Source organism: Candida albicans, chromosome R, assembly GCF_000182965.3.
Source record: "Candida albicans SC5314 chromosome R, complete sequence".
Taxonomy (NCBI): domain Eukaryota; kingdom Fungi; phylum Ascomycota; class Pichiomycetes; order Serinales; family Debaryomycetaceae; genus Candida; species Candida albicans.
In genome coordinates this window covers 247,771-269,590 of record NC_032096.1, presented here as the reverse complement: position 1 = coordinate 269,590, position 21,820 = coordinate 247,771, and the positions used below count along the sequence as shown (strand labels likewise).

The window sequence follows — 21,820 nt, the reverse complement described above, 5'->3', positions numbered from 1 at the left end:
TGTATATACACATTGATTGGAATCGAGAGAAAATACACATATAATGATACTATTTAGCAAAAAAGTATTACCATATTATAATCAGACTTTAAATTATTGGTCTGTTTTTAAACGAAAACTCATTGTAGTTATTTCTTTCTTCTTTATAACACAGCTTTTGTTTTGAAGCAAAATTGTGTGGCAAAAAATAAGAACAACAATAAATTCGCACTTCTCCTTTGTCTGCCACCGTTTGTTGCCCTGCATCCGATCCACCCCGGCCACATCTCCCATCACCACCATTATTACCGATTCCCAATAATCCCTTTGAATACTTGAATTATCCACCAAAGATCCCATTATCAAAGATGTCACATTGGAATACCGAGTAAACGATCTAATGTTAGAATAACTAATTGGTATCGAGTTCAGGGGATTACATTGGTAGTACAAGTTGGTTATGATACTTACTAGGGTATTACTCATAAAATGGGGAGCAAAAATAACTGAATTCATTGCTAAGTTACAAACTGTTCACTTTTATGATCTTGCTGACAATAGTAGGAAAAGCCACAAGTAATGCCTTAAAACTCGAACTCTTGAGTTAATGAATGGAATTACTATGTATTTGTGCTTGCTTGGATATCCTGTTATATATGTCAAGGATGACACCTATTCCATATTATCCACAAACAACAAAGTAATATACAATCAAAAAGCTCATCGAATTTGTTCTAATTAGAATTCTGGATTTTAAGTTAATAAATCTGTGCACTTGACAATTATCTTACACGTTCATAATTACTCCAAAATGAATAGTTTAGAGGTAAAGACAAGAGATTAGAATGGTTCAAATATAATCATAGAATTCAAAACATTGCACATACAGAAATACACGGTACACATGTCTGTCAACGGAAAGCCACCATAACTTTCAATAAAATGAATTGAGAACACAAATGACTACCAAAATAATTTGCAACTTTTAAATATTCTGTAAAAAGTCGCTTAACTGTGTTACTTCATCATACGTGACTTCGGATTCTTTCACTGTTTTAATCTGACCATTTTCAAGACGAATGGTTACATATTTTTCACCTTCTTTTGTACCACAACCAATAACAACAAAACTATTACCATTAAATAGTCCACTTATTGCTGACATTATAGTTGTTATATAACTTTGAATATTCACCAAACCCTGGAGTATGTTTTGATTAGCAAAAATAAAAGTACCAGAAATTGATAGGGCATGATTAGTTTCTTATATAATGCAATTTATTAAAGTGAATATCCAATAAATTATAGCACATCCTCCTAAAAGTTTAAAAATGGGAGTATAACTAATAGTATTAAGTTTGCCTAGAATGTTTTAGGTTTTGAAAAAGTTCCCTAAGAATGATGATCAGTCACAACTATTATTATTCAAATAAAAAGTCCTGTAGTATAACCCATATATAGTTTTAATGTAATATATGAATTCTTATTAACATTTCTACAAGGTTAATCAATTCAGAACTTACTTTGATAATTGTAGAACGCAATTATAGTATCTTAGAATGTTGTATATAGAAATAAAAATTTACTACAAAACTTTAAGCTAGCTGCAAAACACTTGGGACATATTATTTTTTTGCCTTGGATTTGGCTTTTAATGGAGCATCTTCATCATACTCAACATCCTTTTCATCCAATATGTCAATTTCACCAGTTTCAAATTGGACTGTAATATACCATAATCTTTTCACACGTTGACGATCAATAACAAGAAACTTTTTACCTTCGAAGGCTCCTCTTGACATTATGATTGTATTTCTTCCTCTGTTTGAAGATGGTAGGAGGGGAGGCAAACTGAATGTAGAATTTGAATTTGATTTTGTTTAGTTTGATGAATCTCTAGTAAATAAATGGAAAATCATCATCAAAAACTGTAGGCTATCTTTGCCACATTTTATATTTGAGATTGATTTCAGGGAGACTTTATCAGTTTAAATTACTCACAGTTAGTTTAAAGTTTAGTATTATAAATTATAATTGAATGAAAATTTTAGACAATCTTATTTATAAAAGTTTATTCTTGGGGAAATAATTATGATCACTCATAATACTCAAATTACCTATACAAAAAATAGTATAAACAAAAAACTATAACCAAGCAATATCAACTTAACCCTCTTTTTTTTTGTAAATATTAACAAATCTCTTAATTTCTTCATTCTATGTGCAGTTGAGATAACTTATTTCTCATACACAAGTGCTGATTCTGGTACAGTTGTAGAAGTACCATCTGAAAAACAGATGAGGACATAAATTCCAGTTTTTCTATGTTCTCTAGCGACAACAGCAAACCGTCTACCTTCAAAGGTTCCACGTAAATGGGGCATTTCTATTTGAATTTGAATTTGATTAGCCACAAAGAAGTCTGTAAGAGAAACTTTTGGGAATTACACCAAGAATCTTAATGTTAGATTTTGTGGAATAATCATCTGCTTATATATTGCATTTTAAACAGGATGCAATAATCAAGGGGAGAGGTGAAATTGATTTCTGGAGACGGAAGTCTTAATGTAATGTGTTACATTTTCAGTGCTTTTAGTTTTTTTTTAGTTGCAAAAGTTTCAATTTGTTTCAAAAGTAAACTATAAACATATATGGTTTATTGTAGTTTTTCAGAAGGGATGTATCAAATTAAGGTTAATCTATAACCTTAAGTCTTGACTTACGTCAATTGTTTATTGTTCAATATATCATTATTAACTTAATTTATGCCCAATATTGTTAGTTAAATGAAAAATCAGTCTCTAATTGAAACAAAGTTCCACCAAGAAGTTAAAAGTAGTGTAGTTTGAACAAATTGATCTATCTGTAGTTTGCCTCCTCCAACACTATGCTTTTTGCTGCTTTAATAAATTGATTATTAGAATTCAATATTTAGTTGTAGAATTGATTATACACAAATATAAAATAGAATAAACCTAACATCCCCAAACATAAACAATTCAAGGAATAAAAACCAAAAACACCAAAAGCCGCTTTCGTGATCTCAAGTACCGTCGTGTTTTTTTTTGGTGCCCTGTTGTTGAATTGGGTAAAGTCTTCGATACTCAGCTTGTGTAAGGATGTCAGTTTTACCACTTTTGTAACGAACAGCAATATATCTTACACCATCATCAGTGTAAGCATATTGTATCTCACATGATTCTCTTTTGGAAGATGTGCTTGGCATTGTGAATCTCTTACCTGGTAATTCTTTTTTTCAGGGGGGGTTTGACTGAAGTTTCTATCTTATAATAAACAAGTATAAAATATTTAGTCAACTGTACTGGACAGTCTACTCTTAAAAATTATTTCTACCAAATTGAATAGCGTTCTTTATCAGAAGTTATATAATAATTTAATTTTGTGTATGAATATTTCCAAAATTTGTGACAGATCTCACATTTTTAGAGTTACCTTGTAAGGACAATAAGCAATTGATCTATAATCCAGACTAAATTGATTTTGTTAATAAAACAAAGCTTATTCTGAGACAAGAGTAAGTCAATAAGAAATTAGTAAATTAAGTTACAAATCATTTCATTTAGATTTTAAGCTATTGAATTTTTCTTCTTAACAAATCTTCAAGAAGTTAAGAAATTGGTTTGGCTGCGGGAAGTAAACAAATGTGTCCTGCTTGTGTAAGTATCAGATCTTTACCAACTATATATCTTTTGATTTTCATGTTTAAGATTTTTATTATATGATTTCACAATTATAAAATGTACAAAAATATAAAATAAATAATCTAGCATAAATAAAAAAAAGCTGCTTCTAAGAAGCCAAAAAAATTGAAACAGCTCTAGATTCAGCATTTACAAAATAAATGTTTCCGACCTTCATCCGTTTAAGGTGATCTTCTAATTACATACGGTTCTTCAAGATCATATTTTACATCTGATTCTTTCACAGTATTAACAGTACCATCTTTGAAACGTACAGTAAGATACCTTTCACCATCTTTGTAGTCACGACAAATGAGAACAAATTGTTTACCCTTATAAGTACCACTTGACATTGTAATAGTTTAAGTAAAAGTTTGAATATTGATTATTCAGTGTAGTTGTATACTTGCTGTTGACATTCAAACATACAAGTAAACAATTATTGAAAATTATTTTGAGATATACTGGGCTACTTTTATATTGTAAAATTAGGTGTAATGGGTTTTTATTAACATATAAGCTTTTGTGGAATGTGTCACAAAATTTATATTAAGGCAATACTTTGCAGCGAGAGTTGCAAAAGTTTGTTCCGCAAAGAGAGAAAAAGTATACTCGGCAAATAGAGTACAACTATTTACTAATCTATTAGACTTTAAATCATTCTTGGAAGCCAGGTTTTTAAATGGAAATGTTAATTTGATAATAATTAAGTCAAAACCATGGTGGTCATGCATTACCTGTCAGTATCCACAATTTTGAATTTGTCATTAGCCACTTTAAGGTCTCCACCAAGACAAACTTTAAACATCGTACAGAAAATGTGTTTTTAATGTCCATCAATAACTTTATTTTGAACGGAATCATCCCTAAAGGGAGTAACCTTACACTTTGGGAAAATAATTTTGAATATTAACTACAAAATAAGTATAAAGCAAAAATGGTCTACACCAATAAATCAAACTTTTAATAATCCAACAACATCGTAAATATCATTTTATTTCTTCAAAACCTTTGCTATTTTATTATGAGGAAACAATAAAAGATCAATTAGCTTCATGTGTTCCGTTTCACCACTTTCATAACGAACAACAACGTAATCTATTCCATTCTCAGTATAATTGGATCTAATAGAGTCGATATTCCCTTTAGATGAGCTTCTTGGCATTAGACAATTCGTGTTTAAAATTCAAATATTATATGGAATAAAGTTTATAATTGAGGGTATTAAACCTTTGTATCTCTTATAGGAAAGAAATTTCTTTGCAGAAAATAAAATCCAAGGAAGTAGTCATTCATTTTTATACTGTAAATTTATTGAAATAAGAATTTTTCGATTCTAGCATTATTTATAAAAAAGCTAATTCTTATATATGATGAGTGATAGAACTCTACAGTAGAGTTTCTCTGCTTACATCATACAAACTTTGTCTTGACTATGAGTCAATGAAATTGTATATTCTCGATAAAAGTAAATAAAAAAACTCAAAACAGGTGGGAATCTCAATTATGCAAAGAAGGTAATATAATTTAAGGTTAAAGTCATTTCACTATCCCCTTCCATAAAATTAGTTTAGTAGAAACTCACCAAGTCACGTGTAAGCCTTTAAATTTAATTGTTCTAGCCACCTGCATCTCTCAAAACACTCCTCTTAGTACATCTAAAGTTTTAGGTATCATATAATAGTGTGAAAATTCAAGTATTACTTAAAAAAACAAGAAATCAGCTAAAAATAGATTTTTTGATTTCTAAAAATAGGCAATTATCACTCCTTTACTTGCCTATTTTCCCAAAGAATTTCTTCAAAACTTGGGGATCAAGTCTGTTAAGTGTTGCTTCTTTGTATTTTTTAATGGCACCATTTTCGTAACGAACTGAAACGTAACCAATATCATTTCTAACATGATAGGATACAACATCGACAATTTTACCCCTTGGAGTATTTTTAGACATGAGTGGGTTTTTCTCAAAAATGATATGTTTAGTGGATGTCTCTTATTGTTGGTGTTGAGGTCTCTTAATCCTGACACACAAAAATTGAGACCAGAATCACTACAAGCTATTCACATATTTTTATACAGTAGGTAATGCATTAAAAATGAACTATCGAACGGATTGGAAAGTTTTCACAAAGTTAAACCCTCGGTGTGATGAGTAACTAGTGCTCATTAATCATGAATCTTCTAATACAGTTCCAATGAATCCCTGATCACCGCCTTTGATTATTTATTTTAAATAAGCAGAAATGCATGTTAACCATAAGAGTTAATTTAGTTGCCAAAGTGTGTTTTGTTCATATACGCTGTATTTGTGAGGTTTAAAACTAAGACCCAGATTTTTGTGTCACGTGGACGCTGCACTTTTGCAACCAAATGACCATTAAAATTCTTAATATATACTTTGGAAGTTTTTATCAAACCTAAAAATCAAAGATTCTTTTCCAAACTTATACTATACAAGCAGATTTATCTTATTTATGAAAAGGAAAAAAATTACTTATAAACTCTTCTGAAATTAAAGTTAGTATCAATAAAGATGTTAAATTTCCCACTTGCCACAGAGATTAAAATTTGATATATGTAAGGGTCAAAGTGTATTGTCTTGAATGAATAACCTAGAAACTCTATAAATCTATAATAAGGTGGAAACTATAATACATAAGTTTTTTCATTAGACGACCAATCATGCGATACAATGACTATGGCGCCTGTTATTATAATAAGTTATTTATGAGAGCACGTCTACTACCTAACAGCTTTAGAGCAGATAAATTGAAAGGAATTATTAATAGTCTTTTTCCTTGAGTTCATATTTGATGTGCAATTGAGCATTGTTTAGCAAAAATAGTTTCAATGTGATTATCAAGGTTAAGGTTGATTATTACAAATAGGTGATTATCTATTGCATTAATGTGAATAAGAACGACAATTCAAACAACCCTCCAAAAGCCATACCTCTGTCATTTGTTTTTACCATTTTAGATTGTTCAAAAGTATTTTACATTATTGGTTTGGTTTTAGCTTGTAGAAAAGAAATTTAGCACCAGCTTGTAAAACTCGTAATACAAATTATTACTGTATGTGGTCATTTATTTAATTCCAATTACCTCAAAACAATGAACTAAAAAGATAATCTCTTCAAACGCAATTAGATACCTTCCTGGAACTGAATTCCTTCAAATCTCAACGTTGAATTACAATGATTGGTTGGTGTTACTGGATTCTAGAATTTTCAAATTATTTAATATATAACATATATGCCAATATGTCTTGACTCCTTTCATATTTAATATCATAATTATCTGATCAAATAGATAAACTTTCTTTCATATTGAGATGATTATTTAAATGTCACACTTGGTCTAATCAGCCCTGTATTCGTGGTAATATTGGCTGAGTATGTGACAGTAGAGAGAACTGTATCACGGAAATAGAAAGTGAGTGAATTCGCAACACCGTAAAAGAAAAAATTTGGTTAGACGCGTCTTGTTTACCAAACTGCATATTTTTTTTTTCACATAGTAATCCAACACAGACACATTCACAACTCATCAAATGATACAATCAGAGGATCATAATCAACAGCCAATGCCTTCAAGTACCGAATTTAGCATGAAGGATTCATGTTTGTTTACTCAACCAGAAACGAATATGGAAACTGGAGGAAATGCTTTCAATATGTCAGAATCATTATTATTCAAGGATGTGATACATGACTACGAAACTAACGAATTTTCTAAAGCAAATCAGACTAATTTACATGATCTAATAGCACCTCAAGAGGATTTGGAACCTAATCAAGAAAGCTTAAAACAAGATTCACAAGAACTTGTTGTTGTTGATTTTGATGACATGGACCAAGATTTTTCACCAGCATCTAAACCATCAAAGACAGTAAAACTATTTTCAGGTAAACAAATTAAGTTAGCTCCAAGATCTACCGAGAGAGTAAATATCGATGAGAAGCAACTTTCAGGAATATTTCTAGATATGGATTCTTTAACGAACAAGGCCAACTTGAGAAATTCATTTAAAGAAAATAGAAAGAAATTATCAGACCCCCCATCATTGTCATCCATTAAGCATGACTCTACTTCGTCTCAAATCTGGACTGAAAAATATAAACCAAATAGTTTTATCCAATTATGCTCTGCAGGTAATGATAGACAGTATAGATTGATTTTGCAATGGTTGAAGAAATGGTCACCCGTGGTGTTTGGTGACGATATTTTAAACACGGAAAATTCAGATCTCTTGGGAAGACCTTATAAGAAAATATTGTTAATCCATGGACCTACTGGTATTGGGAAAACCACTATTTCACACATTTTGGCAAAGCATATGGGCTACACCGTTCAAGAGTTGAATGCAGCAAATAGTATGGATACCCTACCACAGGCTTCTGGCGGTGGGTCTACTGCTTACACCAATGCAGCTTCTGCATTAAAACTCAAAATCGTCAATGCCTTGACATCAAATTCTATTCACTCACAAGGTAAGCCGTCTTGTTTAATAATAGACGAAATTGACTCCTTGGCAAATATCAATGACGTTGTCAAAGTGTTGAATGATTTGGTCCAAGCAGATCACCGCGCCCTCAACAAAAAACTAAAAAGACTGTCGACTGAGGAAATCGAAGCCAAGAAGAAATCGAAAAAGAAAGACATCTTCTTAAATCGTCCCATTATTTGTATTGCCAATGACATTTATTCCCAACAATCAAATAGATTTGGACCCAATCCTATGGAGAAATTGAGACCAATCTCAGAAATTATCCAATTTAGAAAACCAACTACTTCTAAAACATCATCCGGTGCAAAAACGGGAGGGAATGCCATCAAATCAGTCAAAGATTATTTGATGCAAATTAACAAACAAGAAAATATGGGACTTGATCATCAAGAAATTGGTGATATTGTGGAAATTTGTGAAGGTGACATCAGAGCATGCATCAATCATATGCAATTTAATAGTAGAATTGTTGACACTATTGAAAGAAGAATTTCGAAGGATACTCATTTAATTGATCGACAGCTTTCTTGGTTTGCAATGACTGATCAACTTTTCAAAAGAGACCCTCAGTTGTCTAAGGAAGAGAATCTTGCTCGCTTGTTTGATGGGTTTATGAATGGGGAAGGTAGGGCATTGGCAAGTAATTCTGGAACATTTGACAGAGTCCTCAAAGGCATATTTGACAAATATTTAGACACTGTTCACATTCAAGACGACTCGTTAATTAAACCTTGTGAACTCAGTGATTGGATAAGTTACCAATCGCGGTTCACCAGAATTAATGAGACTAATGAATACTCTCCATTAGTTTTGTTAAAGGCCTCATCTTTATTTAGCGATATCCGAGTCCAGCCAGGAAACCAAACATTGATTCCTAATGCCAAGAACTTAGACTTTGAACACAGTCAATTATTGAAAAGTAATAAAAATATAATTCGACTGATAGAAAATAGATTGCTGGTACAAATGAGAGTAGCCCTTGGTATGAACGCTGAGAATGCTGCAAGTTTAGTTTTACCATGCTTGGCCAAAATATTATCTCCTCATATGTCAGCTAAAGTAAAGTCTGATTTGAATGTTACAGAAAAGAAATGTTTAGAAAGGATTGCTGGATTGGTGAAAGAACTCGACTTGTCCTTGGAATACCTGAAAGATTTGGAAACTGGCTTATCGTCACTCAAGTTGAATCCAGATTTGGATCTGTTGACAATTTATGATAACTACTTGACAACTATTCCTGCAGCATCTGTTGTGAAGCAAACTCAGCTTCGTCGTCAATCGTTGTTCCCATTGATTACAGCAGAATTGGATAGAATTGATGTTTCCAAAAAATCTGTCAAACGTTCATTAGAAGAGAACACTAAAGAATCAAATAACGGAGATAAGGCTGCTAAAAGATCGAAAACCCTTGCCACTACAAGCCTTAACTTCTTTAAAGGGAGATATGAAGAAGTTAATTCCAAAACTCATACTGCTAATACTGATGAAGGATCATCTGATGGAGACAAGGAGTTTAAAACTTCAAGAATATGGGTAAAATACAATGAAGGGTTCTCAAATGCTGTAAGAAAGAATATCGGTTGGAATGATCTCTGGATCGTTTAAGCAATTTGTTGTGATGTATAGAGTTAAGTTAAATTACATTATCAGTTTATACGATCGCGTAACATTATTATTATTGTGTGAAAAATTAAATACTCAAGTCGGAAAAAAAAATAGACATATAAAAATGTGAATCTATCAGAAAACAATAATAGCATTCATTTCTCTTTTGGCACACCATCGCTTGCAACACATCTAGCTATGTCACTTTTAAAGGATTCTACAGTTGCAGTCATTACCGGGACATCTTCAAATTTAGGATTCAATATAGCTGTTCGTTTGTTGGAGGGGCTTCCTGACAACAAAGAAATTACTCTTGTTGTTACTTCCAGAACATTACCAAAAGTAAAGGAAGTGATTTCTGATATTAAAAAATATATTGTGGCAAAAATCCCAACTAAAGTAAACAAGGTGGAATTTGACTATTTATTGGTGGATTTCACTGATATGGTATCAATTTTATCAGCATATTATGAATTGAATAAACGATACAAACATATTGATTACTTGTTTATTAATGCGGCCCAAGGAGTATACGGAGGCATAGATTGGACTGGCGCAGTTCTCGAAGTTTTGCAAAGCCCAATTGAGGCAGTCACTAATCCAACTTATAAATTACAAAAAGTTGGAGTAGAAAGTGGCGATAAATTGGGATTAGTCTTTCAAGCAAATGTGTTTGGACCATATTATTTTATCCACAGAATCAAACACTTGTTGGAAAATGGTGGGAAAATAGTGTGGGTCAGCTCATTAATGTCAAGTCCAAAATATTTGTCTTTCAATGATTTACAATTATTGAGATCACCAGCAAGCTATGAAGGCTCAAAAAGATTGGTTGACTTGATGCATTTTGGAACTTACAACAAGCTAGAAAGAGAACATGGAATCAAACAGTATTTAGTTCATCCTGGGATATTCACAAGTTTCTCGTTTTTCCAATATTTGAACGTTTTCACATACTATGGTATGTTATTTTTATTCTACCTTGCAAGATTTTTAGGGTCACCATATCACAATATTTCTGGGTATATTGCTGCGAACGCTCCTGTTGCTGCTGCTTTAGGTCAAACTAAACAAAACTGCAAAACTGCCTCGGCTTGTACTAGATCTGGTAAAGAGTATTTATTAGAAGAAGAGATTGACAGCACTGGTCTGGACGACGTTGTCCTGTATTTGGACACACTTACTAAAGAGTGGGACGAAAAGTTGAAGGATCAAATAGTAAATACACGTCAACCTTGAGTGATTCAAGATAGGATGATCTAGTTTTCTTACTCCTTTGTACATACAGATACTTTTATTACAAACAACTATCAAAAGCTACGTTCTAAACATCTACAACCACAACCACTTGCACATTCACTATTATCTGTAGTCCACCATTCTCTGGCACATGCCGTGTGCATTATATGTTCACACACTGTGCATAAAGTGAAGTTTTTAGTTACTGCCAATTGACACAAATTGCAATATTTTAATAATTGTCTTTTGCTTGTATTCCATGAGTTTGGGAACTTTGAATAAATTGTCGTTATTGGGTTCAACAAATTTTGATGCGGATGCTGTTGCGATCTCTTTTTGAATCCAATTGAACACTTGTGAATATCTTTAGTAGTCAATTCCGTTTTTTCCAGCTCAGGATAATTGAATTTCAAAAGTTTGATACGCCCCACAGGCAATTGCCAATTATACAACATTTCAGCATAAATCTCTCTATACTTGACCAACTTGTCTTTGTCTATCGAACTCAATAAAGATCTTGAGTTAATATCTTCGTAGACATCCAACTCTTCAATATTTTGCATCTCAATAGATACTGTAGGGGTAGGCTTTGGTCGGAATTTCTTCAAAGGATATGGTTTTCGTAAAACAATACCCTTACTTTTCTTTTCCAGTGACGGTATTCTCATATTCCGTTCCGGTGTAGAGACATTAGATTCAAGTAAAGAGTCATTCAAGGAAGAATGCGAGTTGTTGGAAGGTCCCAACGAATGCGATTTTAATGCAAAGTTTTTTTTCAAAACTCTAAATTTATCTGGCGATCCATTAGCAATACTCTCTGCTCCAACCGACGAAGTTATGGATCTGGCGTAAGCAGTGGCAGGCGGGGCCAGGGACTCCTTTATAGTGCCCAGCAAAGCTGAATTTCTATGATCGTACCCGGTATCTTCGCTAACTGTAGTTTTCCCATAAGAAAGCCCAAATATGGTACTGTTACAAGCACTCAATGATACTATAGGAGGTGGTGGCAAAGCTTGATAAGGTGTGTGAACAGGGACATTCATTAATTCACTGGCCACTTTCAAGTTTTTAGGATTCTCATACAATATGCATGCCATCATCGCCAACATTTGTACATTCAATTTCCTTTCAAAATAATCGAAAATCTCTTTAATAAGCCAAGAACTTCCAAAGGGGTGTGTATTCCAATAAAATCGTGATTTATAGAGAAATTTATCGCCAATTTCAGTCTGAACAGGGATATTCAAGCTATAATTTGGATAAAAGTCATCAATGATGTCTGAATATTGTGTTTGTTTAATGAGAATCATTTCAAGTATTTTCCAAACGTCACTAATTTCTTTGAGCCCATATTTTAGAGCCACTGAAGAATTGTGCTTTGCTAGTATTTCTGGCGAGTCTCCTAGTACTCTGTACTCTCGTGCAAGTTCGTATTTATCAGGGAGCAAATGTCCAAAATCAAATATACCCACAATATTTTTTCTTCTCAGTTGAATTGCATCAGTTAACTTCTTTCTGTCACCTTTAAGGGATGATTTGTAGTTGGAAGCTGTACCCCCATTGCTTGTCAATCTATTCAATGATGATTTGTGACTGCTTTCGTGATCAAAATAATTACCCAAGCCAAGACTAGTTTTGAACAATCCCTGAACTCTTACTCTCGGTGCGTCATTCAGTAACATTTCATCCCAATCTTTGGCAAAGCTGCCATCGGATGAAGAAGAAGAAACTGATCGATTGTCATTGTCATCTTCAGAAGAATTATCTGAATCACAGTCGTCTTGAGTCCCAGACTCGGATCCTATAGACTCGGATTTTTGATGGTGTGGCAGACTAAACCCACCGTCTGTAAATTTAAAAATATTAAATTTCTGGAATGCCTTACTCTCGTTGTCTTCCTGTGCATCCCCATCTGCTTTTGACTTTGGTATAAAAAAGCAAACCAATTGGCCGGTGGGAGACCAAATAGCACCACACCCATTTGGTAAAGGTGTACTATCAACAGTAGGTACTTTCCCATTAACTCGGCCCAAATGTGTTTCATCGTCCTTAATTTCGGAATCAGTTGTTTGGTATAGAGTTCTGTCATGTGCAGGGATCAAATCGGCCAATCCAGTTTCTCCTTCCTCTTCTTCGCCGGACGAATATGTCGGAATATCGGGTTGTTGGTTGATTAAATCGTCAACCCATGCTTCATCACCTACTTCTTGGATGACCTCACTATCGCCACTGTCGGTTCCATTTTGATTGCCCTCAATCATTAAATCGTCATCAAGCTCCACTTTCTCTCCCATCAAATATCTTAAACAAGGTTCTAGACAAAATCGCTGATACTTATTAGTATAGAATTGTGCAATATTGTCCAAATTCTCCTGCATTATGTTCTTGGTAGAGGTTGATAACTCATGGGTCTCTTCAATATTGAACTTAATCTGGTTCTGTTTTTGTAGCTTGGAAAACTTTTTAGCTGATTTGAATTGCTCTGAACTGACTTGCTCCAAGAATGGATATGCCTTAGGAAAACCAATTTCAAGACGTATAAACACCAATTTTTGATCAGTTGTAAACTCTTCTTTGGATTTCTCAATATTAGATTCAGTATGCAAGTTCTCTCTTTCTTTGTGGCTCATTTTTTCGGTATCCTTATCGCCTTCACTGATAATACTCTTATCACGTAATGATACTGCCGACTCTGCATTATTGTTTTCATTTGATTCAACCGAATCTTTGCGGTCCATACTAGTACTTTCTAGTGTAGGTAGCGGCCCACGTAAACTGATAACCAATTCCCCAGTGGAAACGGATATTTTTTCAAATCTTATTTTAGGAAACTTGTGGCCAACGATACTAACCTCCTCACCCAAGTTGGTTGGTCCATCATCTTCAAAACTTGAGGAACTGTTCTTCCGCTCAGCAGAGTCATTATGTCCCATTCGAACACCTGAAATCCAGTTGAGATGATTCAACTGTGTAAACTCCGTATTGGCTAATTTATGTTTCTCCGCAATTAATGAAAGTGTCATTGCAGAAAGCAAATCGCCACCATTTGTTTTTGTTATATCATCTATCGTTATTCGTGGTTCACAGCAAAAGGTATCATATTTATAAACATGTTCTGCTCGTGGTGTTTCTGGCCGGGAGGTTTCTGAGTCCAGTTCGTCCTTGAAAACATTAAAAAAAGTAGGGTCATAGTTCACACCCTTGTAAATCCTATCATCGTGCTGCCACAATTTTAAATCGTAGTCTTTTGAAGACCATGTCACCAATTGATAGTCTTTCCATTTCTTTCTAGAATCAAAGCCCTCGTAACATTCGTGTCTTGTTCTCCAAAGAAAATCTTTTATAGGGCCTCGATGTCCTTTAAATGAATAAACGGGCTGGCTACTTAATATTTGTGTGGTTTTTTCTTGTAAATAATCACGGTAAGCATCATCGTAGTTTACTATATGAATTGAGTTATTCCCTCCTGCCAAAGGCATTATTCCGCATGCTTTGTCAGATCCAAAAGGTAGATTTCTGGCTCTAGCTATTGGGAAATCGGTTTCTATAACTACACTGGGACGAATCGGACTGTTTTGTGCGCTATCAAAATAATTGAAATTTGAGATGTAATTGGAAGCCTCGTCGCTTTGCAAATTCCAAAATTTCACTTTATTGTCATTGGAGCAGGTTACAATGTTTTTCAATCCTTGAGTAAAATCAATCCCATTTATCTTTTTCTCATGAGCTTTTTCGATTTTAACAACAGGTAAAGCACCTTTTCTAGTGTCCCAAATGTAAAATGAACTATCGTGACACAGCGCAATCTCGTTGGGGTTTTCGTGATTCCATTTGACCTGACTTGCACCAGCTCTCCATTCTGCCCACTTTGCAACTGGTTTTCTTGGAGCTCTCATATCCCAACTCATTATGAAACTATCAACTGCACATGTAGCTAAAATTTCAGGATCAAATGGGTGGAAATTGATGTCAGATATGGCCCTATTATGCGAATGTAGTATACTTGCAATTGCGTTACTTGACGGTCTCTTTAAATCCCATAATAGTGCCTTTTGATTCGAGGTAGAAATACACCATGATGGTTTTACAAAATGATGAGGTGACCACTGAACGTCGGCCACTTCCCAAGAAGTTATATGATGTAGCCATCTTGGAGGTGTAAATGGGTCATCTAAGTCAATAATAAAAAGACCTCGTCGCCCTGCTAAAACTGCGTCTCTCCCGTTGGGCGATAGCGACATGGCACCAATTGCCCCATCCACTCTAAGCAGTAAAGAATTTTCAAATGTAGAACTTTCATATGGGTTTAGTTTTCGACTCGTCATGACCTAGCGTGGGTTAGTCAGGTTGTACTGTAGAATTAAAAAAATTTTGCTAACTATTAGGAAGTGTGATAGATTATTGAGATATTAGAAACTGGAAAATATCGAAACCCACACACAAATTCTTTGGAAGAACAAAAAAAAAATATATCCTAACAAAAACGAAAAAACAATAATACCAAACCAGCAACAAAGTGAACAATTTATCAATTCCAATACAAATTATCAATATAACAACAAATGAGTGAACCCATAAATAAGCCAGAAGACGAAGAGATGGACGTTGAGTTTAATGACGTTGATGATCAGATTGTCCCAGATGAATTACCAGAACAAGCACAGAAACAGGACGACCAACAACCCCAACAATCCCAGAGCCAAACAGCGGAGACAAAGATCGACACTGGTGATAGCGCAAAACCTCAAAATGATGCTACTTCATCAACTGCTCATCCTACAGGTACAGCTAACGGTACCCCACCAGCGTCAGTAATACCCGAGTTACCAGACCTTACACGTAAAGATAAATCGTTAAAGGAAGTGCTCGATTTGATGGATGGCGACTTTGCACCGATTATTCCCGACGCGGTAACTGACTATTATTTGGCCAAAAATGGGTTTGAGACATCGGATATAAAGATTAAACGGTTGTTGGCTCTTGCTACCCAAAAGTTCATTAGTGATATTGCACAGGATGCGTACGAATATAGCAGAATTAGAAGTGCAAGTGCTGTTTACAATTCCTCTAATCCTCAGGTTCGTGCAAAACTATTACTACAGGGTCAACAATACGCAAATCAACAGACCTTGACTGGTAATGCTAATAATAATGGAGAAGGTGATCAACAACAATCACTGCAATCACATTCGAACGCAGGTAACCAGCAAGGAAAGATAGTATTGACAATGGAAGATTTAAGTAATGCTTTATCTGAGTATGGTATGAACACTTCAAGACCAGATTTTTACAGGTAATGCTTTGTCTTTGCTTTTTGCAGGTTTGTATTTTATATGTGTATTTATTAATTTCTATGCAAAGAAATTAAAATGAAATAAGAACGAATGAAATACATTAATAACTAAGTAAAATTTATACTTCAAAAATTCTCTTTACATACCACCCATACCACCAAACTGTTGCATCATCTTTTGCATCATTCCTGGATTTTTCATCATTTGTTGAGCCTGTTGCATCATTTGAGGATTCAGTCTCATCATCTGTTGTGCTTGTTGCATCATAGCAGGGTTGTTCATCATTCCAGCTAATCCCCCAGCGCCACCAGCACCGCCACCGGCGCCTCCTAACATATTCATGGCTTGTTGCATAAAATTTGGGTTTGATTGAGCCTGTTGCATCATTCTTTGCATTTGTGGATTGTTGGCCATTGGGTTTCCTGGTTGGCCTGGTTGACCACCTTGTGCAGCCATGGCAGATTTGGCCATAGTTGACATCATTCTATGTTGTTGTAATATCATCTCCACTTCGACAACAGCACACCCAGAACCTCTCGCTACTCTGACGATTCTGCTTGGTTCCTTTATGAATATTCTACCATCACTTTCTAGTTCTTTGATGGTCATTGAATCCATGATATAAATCATATTTTTGATCTTTTTCGATGTTTCTTCGTCTCCCACTTGTGACATTATATTGGAAAGACCAGGAATCATCGATGCTATATTTGTTAATGGTCCCATTTTCAAGAAATTGTTCATTTGATTTTGGAAATCTCTCAATGTGAATTTACCTTCCTTTATATGTTCAATTGTTTGTTTATGTCCTTCGTCTTGGTGCAAATTCAATGACTGAACATGTTCAATTAAACCTTGAATATCACCAATACCTAAAAGTTTTGAAATAAATGTGGTTGGTTTGAAAATCTCTAAATCACCCACATGCTCACCAGTACCTATGAAGACAATTGGTGTCTTTGTAGCTGCAACAGCAGAAATAGCACCACCTCCTTTGGCATGACCATCCATTTTGGTTAATATGATTGACCCAAAATTAGAACTTTCTTTAAATGCACGAGCTTGTGATTCTGCAGCCTGACCTATAGATCCATCCATCACCATTATGGTTTGGGTTGGTTGGACAGCTTCTCCAATTTGAACCATTTCTGTAAACAATTGTTCTTCTTGTCTATGTCTTCCTGAAGTATCGACAATTATAATATCGAATTTCTCTTGTTTGAATTTTTGAACCCCTTCAAATGCAATCTTAACTGGATCTGGTTCCAAATACGAACCATAGTAAGGTATATTTGCCTTTATGGCATTCTGCTTCAACTGATCAAAAGCACCAGCTCTGAAAGTATCGGCACACACTAAACCAACTTTGAATCCCCTCTTCTTATAATAGACAGCCAATTTGGTACATGACGTGGTTTTACCCGCACCCTGCAAACCAACAAACATAATAACGTGACTTGATTCTTTTGACAATCTCACTTTTTTCCCATTGATAGTTTTGGTTGATGTAGAAAGTTTCTTTGGTTTTGGAGGTTCGACATTGGAGTCAACTAACGCACACAATTCGTCGAAAATGATCTTTTGTAATTTTTTACGTTTATTCATAGCTGAAGTTTCTTTAGATACATTGGATTCGTCGATTTTATTTTTGATATTGCCTCTCAACTTGGCAACTAATTTAACATTGACGTCTGATTCTAAAAGTGCTGAACAGATATCTTTTATCATTTGCTGGATCTCGTCATCAGAACCAGATTCCACAGATGACAAAGCACCCCTCAATCTTGATCCTAAATCTGCTAAAACCATAGTTTCTTAATATAATGTTGAAAGTGGTCCCAACAAACTTTTCTCTCTTTTATTAGTGGAAAATTTTTGTTTGTTCCTGTTTTCTTGCCTGGTTTTTTTTTCCTTCCGTCGTAATTTTGTGGGAAAAGGTCGTGTAATTATTCCAATTTTTAGAGCCACTACCGATTTAATTTTTCTTTATTGGGTTGCCAATTTATGTATTTACTTTGTTGGATAGTAAACTGGCCCCCATATTCAAAGCAATGACGGAGATTACTGAAACTAAAAAGGAAGCAGATACACCCATAATTCCAAAGAATACTAATACTACTGCTACTACCACCCCTACCACAAAACAGCAACCCACAAAATTGATATCAGATGAAGTGGAAAAAGATACTTCAAAAGTTGATTTTACTAAAGGTGGTGTAGAGGAATTTAAATTCTATCCTGACAATCCTAAAAGTCATAGACATAAATACAAATGGTCAATGAAAGAACCTTCTAAATTTTATGACCCATGTGAAGAGAGTAGAATGGCTTCTATGGATTGCTTATATCGTAATCAGGATGACAAGTATGCATGTCAAGAGTTTTTTGATGCTTATAGGGAATGTCGGAAAGATTTCTTTAGAAAAAAGAGACAAGACAATAGAGATGGAGCCAAAGGATGGGGTTGGTAAATTGTACGGAATGTGATGATAAATGAATGTATTTAGTACTTGTATATATGTATATTTTTGAGAACTAATGTTCTTCTTGCCTTTTTAGGGAAATACTTTTACAACTATCAATATCATATTAAACCATGTCACAGACGGGCGTGCCTAGTTTTACTGTTCCGGTTAAGTTCAGGTCGACAACTGCTTCAGTCAGACCGTCAAGATTTATGCTAGTATTAAATGTCCCCGAGTTCAACGGCACGTTTTCACCTTCAAAGATTTCAAAATCATCGTAAACGTAGGTGTTTCTGCTAGAATAGGTGGATAGATTATGATCACTAGACAATATAAAGTTGGTGTTCTTTATTGATCGATCTTTATAATGCAAGTAGGGGAGGGTATTGTGTATTTCTATAGCCCCGGTTTTTCTATCTATGGAACAAATTAGTATGGCTCGATAATTATCTGATTCTTTTGCTTCATCTGATAGTATATTGCGGTATACTTTCCGATAATTATTGATATAATCATTGTTATCACAATGTTGGAAAATAAAGTCCATGAAATTATCCAAGAATTTAGATAAATCTACTTCCAAAACAAATAAAATGAAATTTAATTGAACGTTTATAAGAGTGTTGGATTCTTTGGTAGTTATATTCTGGCACAATTTTCCAGTTAAATATCTTTCCCATTCATCAACAAATAAATCTTTGTAACGTCTGGAACATTGTTTTTGTTTTCGTTGTTCTTCAAGTAGTGGCAGATTCGTGTCTTTAATAAACAGGAAATCTTTGGTCAATTCATGCAAGTTTGAAATAAAATCTTTCACTGTATTTAATGCTTGAGACTTTGTTGATTTCTTCATTTTGGCTTCACAAATATAACCCATACTATCATTAACTTCTCTCAAAAAACTTAAAAAATAGTTTTCTTTAAATTGAATAAAAGGATGTAACTTCATCCATTCCAATAATTGCAATCTAACTCTGTTTGTTTTGAATCTGGAAGAAAATGATTCATTGGAATCATAATTCAAAAACCGCAAATCCCGGTTTCTAAAATCCACTAAATGACCATTAAACGGAATATTTACTCCACGCGTTTTAAAATTATTGAAATGTACTTTGTTATCAATTGATATTCTATCCAAAACGTTAAGTTTCCTTACTAATATTTTGCTTCTGGGTAAATTTTGGGCATAATCATTAAAGCCACAGAAAAATTTGGTAAAATTGTGTAGCTTTAATAGCACTGACAATAAAGGGGACTTCTCTTCTGGTGTAAAACTGAAAACACCATGAATTATTTTATTTACATCAGTGAAATTTACATCACATCTGTATAATGGGTCAGCAGAAATGCCAACAGAATAACTTGAACCTGATTCCAACAAACTGCTTGGTAAACCATTCATTATAGCTTCCTTTTCGGTTTTTGAATATGTACACCTAGTTTTCGGAAAATTAGATGGTGCATCATCAACATATTTTGCAACTTCATCATCAGTATTATGGATCAATTTTTGTTTTTTGGAAGTCCTTTTTGCGATTCCTCGAGATCTCTTTTTGTCAAGTGTGGGAGGTGGCGGGATAGGAAGAGTAGTTTTTTGCCAAAGCAGACGGTTTCTTCTACTCTGTAAATATGCATCCATACGTTGATCTAAATTCAGAAGCCGATATTCTGTTATCATCGCACTCCCGCCGTTCGGACCGGTTAGATATAATTTTCTGAAATTGGCACCGTGATCATGATAATTTTTCTCAAACAACGGAGACTCTCCTTGAAAGCAGCCCAGTGCTTGTAATGCTTGATAAAACTTACTAATATCTGTTCGCAACGCATTTGCTTCCTCGTTAAGTACTTCAGTAATCAAGTTTCCATCTTTGTTTGTTGATTTGGCATGTTCTTCTCCCTGTTTATTTGGTGGTTGGCGTATTCGAATGGCATTTTGTCTTCTCAATGGAAGGGCGCTTGTTGTCCCTAGTAAAGAAGATCTATATGGATACAAGGCACTATTGTTTCGTGCTGATGTTACTATTAGCCTCTCGTTATTCCGTACATCTTGTCGAAGAGCGGCAGACGCATCATCACTGAGTGCACTCTCATCATCGTCAACTTCAATGACATCAGATTCATCGTGGTTGTCTGAGTAATAGATCACATTTGGATCATCATCCTCTTGGAAACTTTGATCATCTTCATCTGTTGTTTCGATGTAATATGCTTCTCTATTGTCATTTCTTGTCAATTCCCTAGATAAATTTCTCAATTGCACAGGGATTGTATTTATAGCCAATTCATGATCCAATGTATTTCTTTGCTCTCGTGTGTTTATTAGTTCGTTGAAATGATTTTGTAATCTATGCATGTCACTGATATGTCGAAGTATGCGTGATCGGAAATGTGCATCTGGTTCATTTATTGCATGGTCATTATATTCAGCATGAAGATTTCGGTACATATAATCAGAAACCAAATTTATTGAGTTTAACCTTGAAAACAGACTAGTGTTATTGGTGGTGTTTGAGGCATTTCTAAACCGTTGCATTGAATCTAGTGTGTTGGCTTCTTCGTATCTAGAAAAATTCGGTGAAGAAGACAGAGATGGTATGTCTTCTGATTGTTCTTGATTCGTTGGTAGGACATTACTTGTACGGGGATTTGGGGTAGATGGTGGCGGCATTATCTAACGGTTTGCTTTATCTTGGTGTCAAATATATATGGGGTGAGGAGGCAAATAGGAATATAAAGTATAGTTTATATACGATAATCTTAGTCAAGCTTAAATGAAAATTTAAACAAAATTTAATAATTGAACTTAATTGGAATATAAGAAAAGAGTGTATAAGAATTGTTTTCCAAATAATAATATTATTATGTCATTATTATACTGTATATACTGTGTATAGAGAGGGATTGATCAGTGTCAATTGGAAAATAGATAGGGCGTGTTAATTAGTTCAAAAAATTAGATAGAGCAACTAAAATGCGTGTTTAACTTCTTGGTGTGTGACAAGTTTAGTTGACGACCACTCTTCCA

General features: G+C 34.3%; 7 protein-coding genes across 7 annotated transcripts; 4 read left to right on the top strand and 3 right to left on the bottom strand. All coding sequences in view use genetic code 12, as the record gives it.

Moving 5' to 3' along the window:
* Window positions 1–7,232: 7,232 nt before the first annotated feature.
* CTF18 (Ctf18p) lies at window positions 7,233–9,794 on the top strand (the record flags this gene model as incomplete). The annotated part of the gene is made up of 1 exon (XM_712837.1): window positions 7,233–9,794. The coding sequence occupies one exon, from the start codon at window positions 7,233–7,235 to the stop codon at window positions 9,792–9,794; it is 2,562 nt and encodes an 853-aa protein (XP_717930.1).
* A 198-nt stretch (window positions 9,795–9,992) lies between these two features.
* Window positions 9,993–11,033, top strand: ERG27 (3-keto-steroid reductase; the record flags this gene model as incomplete). The annotated part of the gene is made up of 1 exon (XM_712838.1): window positions 9,993–11,033. The coding sequence occupies one exon, from the start codon at window positions 9,993–9,995 to the stop codon at window positions 11,031–11,033; it is 1,041 nt and encodes a 346-aa protein (XP_717931.1).
* A 71-nt stretch (window positions 11,034–11,104) lies between these two features.
* CAALFM_CR01130WA (uncharacterized protein) lies at window positions 11,105–15,358 on the bottom strand (the record flags this gene model as incomplete). Its single annotated transcript, XM_712839.1, has 1 exon — window positions 11,105–15,358. The coding sequence occupies one exon, from the start codon at window positions 15,356–15,358 to the stop codon at window positions 11,105–11,107; it is 4,254 nt and encodes a 1,417-aa protein (XP_717932.1).
* A 237-nt stretch (window positions 15,359–15,595) lies between these two features.
* Window positions 15,596–16,330, top strand: CAALFM_CR01120CA (uncharacterized protein; the record flags this gene model as incomplete). Its single annotated transcript, XM_712840.1, has 1 exon — window positions 15,596–16,330. One exon carries the CDS (start codon window positions 15,596–15,598, stop codon window positions 16,328–16,330), a length of 735 nt encoding a protein of 244 aa, XP_717933.1.
* A 135-nt stretch (window positions 16,331–16,465) lies between these two features.
* On the bottom strand, window positions 16,466–18,136 carry SRP54 (RNA-binding signal recognition particle subunit; the record flags this gene model as incomplete). Its single annotated transcript, XM_712841.1, has 1 exon — window positions 16,466–18,136. The coding sequence occupies one exon, from the start codon at window positions 18,134–18,136 to the stop codon at window positions 16,466–16,468; it is 1,671 nt and encodes a 556-aa protein (XP_717934.1).
* A 242-nt stretch (window positions 18,137–18,378) lies between these two features.
* CAALFM_CR01100CA (uncharacterized protein) lies at window positions 18,379–18,798 on the top strand (the record flags this gene model as incomplete). The annotated part of the gene is made up of 1 exon (XM_712842.1): window positions 18,379–18,798. The coding sequence occupies one exon, from the start codon at window positions 18,379–18,381 to the stop codon at window positions 18,796–18,798; it is 420 nt and encodes a 139-aa protein (XP_717935.1).
* A 118-nt stretch (window positions 18,799–18,916) lies between these two features.
* CAALFM_CR01090WA (uncharacterized protein) lies at window positions 18,917–21,463 on the bottom strand (the record flags this gene model as incomplete). The annotated part of the gene is made up of 1 exon (XM_712843.2): window positions 18,917–21,463. One exon carries the CDS (start codon window positions 21,461–21,463, stop codon window positions 18,917–18,919), a length of 2,547 nt encoding a protein of 848 aa, XP_717936.2.
* Between the last annotated feature and the right edge of the window lie 357 nt (window positions 21,464–21,820).